The sequence below is a fragment of the Pinus tabuliformis genome, chromosome 7 (genome assembly GCF_031772625.1).
Source record: "Pinus tabuliformis cultivar Carrire ecotype Pingquan chromosome 7, CPIR1, whole genome shotgun sequence".
Lineage (NCBI taxonomy): Eukaryota > Viridiplantae > Streptophyta > Pinopsida > Pinales > Pinaceae > Pinus > Pinus tabuliformis.
The window spans coordinates 1,921,906,911-1,921,916,417 of record NC_142293.1 but is presented as its reverse complement, the minus strand read 5'-3'; the positions used below and the strand labels follow the sequence as shown (position 1 = coordinate 1,921,916,417).

General features: G+C 38.2%; 1 protein-coding gene across 1 annotated transcript in view; it reads right to left on the bottom strand.

The window, feature by feature from the left end:
• Window positions 1-355: 355 nt before the first annotated feature.
• LOC149256198 (aspartate--tRNA ligase 1, cytoplasmic-like) overlaps window positions 356-9,507 on the bottom strand; it is a 75,450-nt gene continuing 66,298 nt past the window's right edge. The window contains exons 9-10 of the mRNA XM_089460677.1: window positions 1,146-1,260; window positions 356-997 (exon numbers count right to left, since the gene is read on the bottom strand). Coding sequence (XP_089316803.1) covers window positions 871-997; window positions 1,146-1,260 — 242 coding nt within the window. The 3' untranslated portion in view covers window positions 356-870. The remainder of the gene's footprint in view (window positions 998-1,145; window positions 1,261-9,507) is intronic.

Below are 9,507 nucleotides of genomic sequence, written 5' to 3'. Positions count from 1 at the left end.
ATTAGACCCATAGCTTTTCAAGAAGTGTTTATCTCTTTGTCATCAAAAGAAAATAATAAAATAAATTTTAGAACCACAGAAACAGAAATGGACAATATGGCTCTGTTAATCTTTGGCCTCTGCAAGAGAAGAAGCCACTTCAGCGGGCAGAATAGCTACCCACAGAGGCAAGTTCTTACTGTAACCGTTTAAGTACAACCAAGGTGGGACGATGCCATCATCCCACATCACCATAACCAACGAATTCATCACTACTGATAAACTAACATTTAATCCTTAGTGTATATATAGAGATTATGAAACTTGGAAAGGGATAGCATCATTTTGTATAAAGTAACTGTTTGATGCAGCGATCTGAACTTCAAAAATCTGTGTTACTTTCCATTCATAATACTGTTCTCTTTCATATAAAACCAACGATGCCAATTTGCAATTATCAGATATTGTGTCACAACTCGATCATTCAAAATGTATCAGCGCATCTGCCATTGAGATGAAACTACCAGTAAGATGAAGACTTAATGTTAAGCATGATTGTAATCTTCAACAATAGGCCAGCTTTAGTTCAACTGTTGTGATGTACTACCATGCTAATGTCGTTGCCACAGTATTTTTTTTATAGACGAAATTGTAAGCCTCCTTGTTATCTATCTTGAAGGATGCTTCAAAATTAAATGCACAGGCAGGAGTCTAAAACACATGAACCCCTCGCTGGGCACACATTTTTACTTCAATTCATAATAATCAATCTTCCGACAAGACTTAAAATTACTTGTGACTGTTCTTGACCTTAGACGAACTCAGTGAAGCAAAAGGACAGCTTTGATATATTGTCACTTTTGGTCAGGCACTACACCATGACTAAAACTCTCACGGTGCAAGCCTTTGTGGATCACGAGGGAAAAGTGAAGTTTTACGAATATTATTTAGGGCACAGAACAGCATGACGACACGCTCTAGACCCACTCCCAAACCTCCATGAGGAACAGCACCCCACCTGCAGGAAGTAAAAACAATTTTCAATTGCTGGCATGTAGAGGCAATGCAGTTAATTTGGCTCTTAACGAATTTGAGAACATTAGCAGAATCCATTTTTAATCAAAATTTGGAACAAATCTGTGGTTTCAATCTGAACATAAACAAACCTAAAAGAATCTATATATGTTGAGATAGTGTTAACGTCAATTCCACACTCCTTTGCTCTTTTGGTTAAAAACTCTGGCTCATGAACACGCTGAGCCCCTGAGATGATTTCTTCACCTGAGATGACAGTACATGATTAGGTTATAGTTTTAAAAACCAGAACCAGGTTTTAAGCTGGCCCACTTATCTAACAAGGTTTCAAACCAGAACCGGATCAAATGAGTTTTGAAAAAAACATAATCTTTTATGAAAAAATTAAAAAAATCTCAAGCCATGTTTCCAACCTATTAAAACAAAATATGCAAAGCTTGTTCATCTATATATGTAAAGGTGAATATATCAAATTGGCACTGAATGTAATATATATCAGCATAATCAATGAGGCTCTACATAGCCTCCAGAGTCCAAAAATAATGCTACGAAGTTTGTTCATCTATATATGTAAAGGTGAATATATCAAAATGGCACTGAATGTAATATATATCAGCATAATCAATGAGGCTCTAAATAGCCTCTAGAGTCCAAAAATGATGCTACAAACTACTAGACCACTGGCCAACTACAAATCATTGATCAACATGATCACTCATCACTGATTCACTACTACTAGAAATGGGATCATCAACAAGAGCTACATAAACATCATCTGGCTCAAAGTCTTCAGACTCAAATTCCTCAAATTTATAATATGGTAAGAAATGGGAAAAACTTAACATGCCTAAACAATGATTTTGGTTTGAGTGGAGGGTTCATCTACTCATCCTTATAATGTGGTAGAAGAAGCTTAACATGCATAATCAATTATTTGCATTTTTGGGAAGGGTACATTTTTGTTAAGGCCATAGTAGAGAGTTCAATAATCAATACACCTAACATCAGAGGAGTTCAACAATCAACACCACCAACATCAAGGTACATTAAAAGGGCATCAAGCTCTTTGATTAAGTGTCAATCCCATATCCTCATACATGATAGAATTCCATGAAAATGTTGCAATCCTACCAAACCTGATATCCTGAAAACTGTTTAGTCTACTGAGTTTTGAGTGGGATATGAAATTCTACTTTCTCCATATGAAGTCTGATAAGGTTGGAACCACTCTCAAAAATCTTGAAACAATTAATGGTAATGCTAAAAGTTTAAGTAAAAGGATAAAAAGGAAAGATAAAGGAAATGTTTCAAATTTTAACATTTTGCCAACATTGATAGGGTTGAGTTATGTTTTTTGTTTAGGCTTAGGGTTTAGGAAGGAGAGGATTGGTATTGTAGCCAATGGGAGGCTGTTTTGGAAGGGAAAGAGCTTCTGCTTTCCTCCAAAACCACCTGAAAAATCATCACCTGGACATCCCCCACATGTGAGATCTGACTGGCCAGTTAAGGTTGGAACCGGCCAGTTAGGGCTGGTTTGTACCAATTAGGTACACCTGCTGGTTTGGTACCTAACCAGTACAAACCGGTTCTCCAACAAGGACTTTCTACTGGTTCATTACAGAGCCCTATCTGACCGGCCAGTTTGACTAGTTATTGGTTTGGACCAGACACTTTTTAAAACTATGGATTAGATATCCTAGTAACAAGAACCTGCATATGAGTCCCAATTTGACAATGCAGCAGATTATTTTATATGCATAAAATGTATTTAATTGTTACCCTAAAAGTTTTAAATATTATAGATGTTTCACATGTACATAACTAATTAAGTGCAACAGAAATTGAAAATTTGATAATTAAATGCATCTCTTCATCAAAACATAATAACAGCATCTTAGAATAACAGAAATTGAGAGCAAAATCATTTAGCAGGAATGCAACCCTCAAAATTACCATGAGAATAGATCAGAAACAAACTAAATCAAGAATTCGATGATAACACTCAAAACAGCTGACATATCAAGATAAAACGAAGCAGTTTATATTCCAGATCTGAGGAAGGTTAGCTTAAGAAAAAACACATTCCCCATCTTACAAGGCCTGCCAGGCTCATGGGTTTGCCAAAGTAAGTCAAATACTCTTGTTCAACTAATCACATTTAGTAAAAAATCAACAATTTTCACAATCACAATGAGCTGACCTAGTAGCTCCATGGTTTGATCAAACTTGACAAGTCTATCATGAAAACTTAGCAGGCAGAGGTTTGAAAGTAAAATAAACAGTCTTATTCATTATTCTTCAATTTTTGGTGCTTCACATTGCTTGAGAGCGTCTGCAAATGAGAGAGAGTTTGAAGTGCTATAAAGTGTACACATGACAAGTTTATCATGAAAACTTGGCTGGCAGAGATTCGAAGGCAAAACAAATTGTTTTGCACATTCTTCCATTTTTGTTGTTTCACATTGGTTGAGGGTTTGCAGATAAGATAGAGTTTGGAGAGCTCTGTTTGTGTTTTTTTTTCAAGAGTCCACAAACATTTGGAAAGTAGAATTTCATTGAGACTATAGGCTACAATTAAAAACTAAAATTCAATTTGAAAATATTATTTTCCAAAGCAGGCATATTTGGTATCAGAATCTGTTGAGAATTCAATAGGGCAGTAAGTAGGTTAATTCTCGTAACTTGATAACTGTTTGTGTTACCTTTTTATTTATTAGCTTTGTTTCTTATTATTACAGTGTGATACATCAAACAGCTACCAAAACAATAAGAACAGTGACACAGTATATAGGCTGCAAGCCAGGACAAAAACCCCTCCTCTTGAGGGGAAAACCCGTAAATCTCCTCTTCTTATAGATTCTTCAATTGATGAATACCATGACCTAGTGACTCAAACAAATACCCTCCAAGATCAAGAACAACTTGGCCTCCTGCTGTAGTGACTTTGACCTCCCACTATAGATCCAAAATTCTAGCTCACGGAAACTACTGCTGCTTCTCTTGGAGACTTCGATCTCCCTTGAATAGCTTCTTTTCCCTTTGCTTGCCTTTCCTTGAGTCTTAGGGCTAATGAGACACCCTAAGAGACCTTTGCTTACATTTGCTTCTCTTGTTCTTCCAAGATCGAACCTAAAGATAGTCCCAGCGGAAAAACCCTAACTTCGACCTTCTCAAGAGAGAGAGATCTAGCCCAAGCACTTCGACTTCTTCGACTTCCTCTTCTTCGTACCCTCTTCTTCGACTTCTTTTCTTCCTCTTCTTCACATAGAATGAGATGAGTGAATGTGTCTAATAGAGGACGAGTTCCTCTCTATATATAGGCCCTTCATGTAGGCCGACTTGATAGCTACTTAGGTCGACTTGATCTTGGAGGTATTTCGACACTTTAAAGACAAAATAAATTTTTCTTTACAAAATACAATGTGCCCATAGGGGCTTCAAAATATGACAATGACTCTTTAACCTAGGACAAACCCTAGAAGCACTCAATGGGTGCTTGACCTATAAAATAAAAGAACTTGATCATGAAACCCATGCTTCAATAATAATTTCTTTTCATTTTATTGTTTTACAAAAATACATTTCATACTTATGAAGACCAAACCTAGTAACAAATTATTCAACACTCCCTCTTAACAAGGGAGGCATTCATAAGAGGTACATGGTCATTCTCAATCTGAAGAGATCTCATAAAAAGAGTCGGATTGGTAACCCATCTGTTTAGCATCATATTCATCAACATTGTTACATAGCAAGGCCTTGACTAACAACTCTATCCACATGATTAGAGCACAATGATGGCGAGACCAATGATCCATAGACACCAAAATCATTCTCTCAAGGTACATACTCGACCTAGGTGTTCACAGAGTATGATCTTCCATTGGACTATTCTTCTATTGGGTAGCTAATCCTCAAAGAATATCGGTCCACGAATACTCTTGTCCTAATGGCCCTACCACATTCTTAAAGAGTGTTGAATGCCAGATGGTTACCCAATCCTCTGTTCTTTCTTCCCAAGTGAAGACATGAATGTAGTCTATCTCTCCCTCTCAATTAGGGAGGATATATCAACCAAACCAAGCTTTTCTCTTAAGTATACAAGCTTCTTGTTCGGAAGTGATTTCGTCAATATGTTAGATACCTACTCATCAGTGGATATATATTGTAGCTGTAACACACCAATTTGTACTAGCTCTCGAATATAGTGATACTTGTCATTTATATTCATTGTCTTCCCATGAAACACTAGATCTCTAAACAAACATATACAATTGGTGTTATCACAAAAAATCATTGTAGGGTTCATCGGTCCTTCAAACAAGGCAGATAGCAGCTTCCTCAACCATATTGCTTCTCTGCTTATTTCACAGGTTGCAACGTATTCAGCTTCAGCACTACTTAATGCAATTGTGTCTTTCTTTCTGCTCATCCATGAGACCATGGAGGATCCCAAACTAAAACATCCTCCTGTAGTGCTCCTTCCATCTTGCTCACTACCTCCCCAGTAGGAATCTGTATACCCAATCAGTTGGACATCATTTCTTCGGTCCTACTTCAGATAGCACTGGATGGTTCCTTGCAGATATCTCAAAATATGTTTTGCTTCCACCCAATGATAATGCTTCGGTTCCACTTGGAATTCACTAAGAACACTACTGCAAAGCATAAGTTTGGACAAGTGCTCACCAAGTACATCAATGAGCCAATGAGTTGCCTATACTTGGAAGGATCCACAGGACTAGATTCAGAACTTCTTAGTCTCTTCAAGTTAGTGATCATCAGAGTAGTTTGCAGTCCATCATGTCAAATATTTTCAGTATCTCGATCACGTGTTGTCCTTGACCCAAGAAAACTTGGAGCAAATATCTCTTCATAGTCGATGCCTTCAAGTTGAGAGAAGCCTCTAGCCACAAATCTGGCTGTTAATTTTAGGTATGTTCTATGCTTAGAGCAATATATTTCAATTTTCATAGTTAGCTCAATATCTTTTCCAGATTAGCAATCATATCAGCATTAAAGTAAACCGCAGATAGAAGAGAAACATAAATCGCAGAAGATAAGCCAAGACAAGAGGACACAAGATGTGGTGTTAGCCAGGGACAAACCCCAATGTGGGGAACCCTTGATCAATTCTTCTTATATGTTCTTCAATAGTTCAGCAAAGAGAGAGAGAGAGAGTACTTTACAACAGAATTCAACACTTTCACTTATCTAGATAAGAGCATAGATCATCTCTAAGAAGATGATACATGAGATCAGTTGAAGACATGTTGCTTCAATTGATTCTCCAAGGTGACTCCTTCACCTATCATTGTGTTGCATCTCGTCATCATGATGCACCTCACCATGTTGCACCCATCACCATAATGCAAGACCTCATGACCATGTTGTACACATCATACTGTTGAACTTTATGTTGTACTGTTGTCCCATGTGTCATTGTTGAACCATGTTGTCATGCAGCATGTTTCATGTGCTAGCAGCATGCTTGCCACTGCTATCCATGATGTCCATGCTTACCATGATGCACCATGCTTTCCACTGCTATCAATGATGTCCACGCTTGCGATGCTACACCATGCTTGCCATGTTGTCCATGCTTGTTGTTGTCCTATGTGCCTTTGCAGCACTATGTACCTTGTTGTCCCATGCATCTTAGCAGTACCATGTAGCCCAGCTGTCCCATTTACTCTGCTGCACTAGTTAGCAGCACCATGTAGCCTAGTTGTCCTATTCGGCTGTCCTATTTACTTGCACTACTGTACTAGTCGCCTTGTTGTCCCATGCATTGTGATGTCCCAATATGTTGTTCATGATTGATCTGGTTAGGGCACTAGCCAGCCCTAACTCCACCTAACAATCATCAAACAAGTCCCTCGAGGACTACGGCCCACCTTGGCAAGCTTCTTCCATAGCTACGATGCTTCCTTAGGATGCATATCAGCATTTCACATATCTGTTGTCACCTACAGCAGTTGTTCCTACCACAGCCCTCCACAATGCTCCTTAAGCTTCCCCACGTTGTCCCTTTGAGATGACTGCGGCCTGGTTAGGATGGCCTTTTTAGGCCTCTCGGCCATCTAAACTTTACCTCCCAACTGTTGTTGTAGCAATCCTTCACTGTGGCCCTATAGATAGAGATACACACCCCAAAACCATGCACAAAACAATCATTAAATCTAGACTGCGTAGATACTAGCGTTAGGGTTGTCCTCCTTGATAGGGTTAGGGCTTCTCACTTGACTACGTCCTCTAGATTAGGGCAACGTAGATCTTCTTCTAGAATGTGATTAGGTTCTACATAGAAGCTAGGGCTATGACTACAGTTAGGGCTAATTGTTAAGCCTCCTTTCCTTTTGCGTTTTAGGGCACTTCCTCCAAGATTTCTCTCACACTAAAACCCAAGACAAGTGGAGAGTAATCAAGAGAGAAGTGTGTGTGAAATGACTCTCAAGTCATCTCCTTTTATACTAAAACGTTGAGCACGTGTGGGTTATTTGGTTGCTGGTTGAACTTGACGAATTGTCTTATAACACAAATAAATTCATAACTCCATGAATACTTATCAGAATCGGATGATCTTTAGATCAATCCTACACCTCTCGATGAGAGGGATCCAAAAAAAATATCAGCTGCCATAAATAAGATGACCCACATGGAGATTGGCCCTAGTTGCCAATTTCAACACTTGCTTTATACTTATCTAAACTTCCATCGACTGCATGTTTGATCTTCTAGATACATTTAGAAGTAACCACAGATTTGTCTTTGCGCCTAGGTACGATCTCCCAGACTCCATTCTTCATTATAGATTGATATTCTTCATTCATGGCATCCTTCCATTCTTAATGATTTATAGCCTCTTCAAAGGAGGATGGTTTTGCTTCTATTAGCTTTGTCATGTATGTGGCATACCTAGAATATCTCTTTGGTTTCTTGCTTTCCATGAATGAGCTTGTTATTGCTCCATGACCTTCTGCATCAAGTAGTGTAGATCTCAACCAATTAGGTATTTTCCTTGTTTCAGGAATGACCATAGGTTGAACAAGTTCACTGGGACCTTCTTCTTCAAGGTGTGATTCCTCTTTCCCTTGGTCAACCTCTTACTCAAATATCAGAACTTCTTCATCATCAGAATCTATGGAAAGTTCCTTTGATTTCTTGAATGTTATGCTCTCATCAAATATGACATCACGACTGACTTCAATGTGATGTCCATCTTTCATGTAGATCCTATAAGCTTTTGATGAGTTGCTATACCCCACAAATATACCCTTCATACCGGAAGGCTCCAACTTCGTTTTTTTGTCTTTCGGAATAAGCATATATACAAGACACCCAAAGATCCAAAGATGATCTACAGATGGCTTCTTTCCATTGAACATTCTTCCGGAGTTTTGTTGTCTAGAGATCTGCGGGGACTTCGATTTTGAATGTAGACAACTATCTTCGTGGCTTCTCCCCGCAGAAACTTAAGTAGATCCTGATCATGTAACATTGCCTTTACACTTTCTTCATTGAATCTATTCTTTTTTTTTCTGCAACTCCATTTTGTTCAGGATTATATGGGACTATCAGCTCTCTCTTAATCCCAGATTCCTTACAGAATGCTATAATCTCTTTGGATGTATATTCTCCTCCATTATCAAATCTTAGTATCTTGATTCTCCTTTCTATAAGGTTCTCTAATTCAACTTTGAATTCTTGAAATTTTGTAAATACTTCGTCCTTGGTTTTCATTAAGTAAACCCAGGTCTTTCTTGAATGGTCATCTATAAATGTGACATAATATAGATGTCCTCCAAGTGATTTAGGAGTCATATGACCACAAACATCGAAATGAATGAGATCCAAGATTTCTTTTAGCCATGAAGCTCTGCTTCCAAATGGTATCTTGGTATTCTTACCCAATGCACATCCCTTGCAGACACCTTCATGATCTTCCTTCAAATTAGGAATTCCACCTACTATGGAGCTTAGATTTGGAAGGATTTTGAAATGTAGATGACCAAATTTTCAATGCCAAAGTTCGCATGGGCTAATTTCAATGTGAACTAGGGCTTCGGCCACCAAAGATATTAATTTGTAGAGTCTTCCTTCTCGGATGCCAATGACCTTGGCTTGATTTATATTTGAGTCTTTTCCCCAGACAACAACCTTTCCATCAATGAAGGCTATTCTATCACCCTTATCTTCTAGACTTGAAATAGAAAGTAAATTCTTATGCAAACCTGGAACAAATAGAATGTTGTTGAGGTGTATGTTGCTTCCATCTTCCAACTTTATGGAGGTTGATCCAATGCCTTTCACGGGATAAATATGTTATCTCCAAGTTCCACTGATTAAGCGAATTTTCCTTTTGATAAAGTCTTCAATCAGTTGGAGTGGCCAATCATGTGTCTTGATGCATCAATATCAATTACCCAAACGTCTTCATCTTGAAATATACCAGAGAGAGCCGAGAAAAGACCTTCATCCCTTTCTTTGATT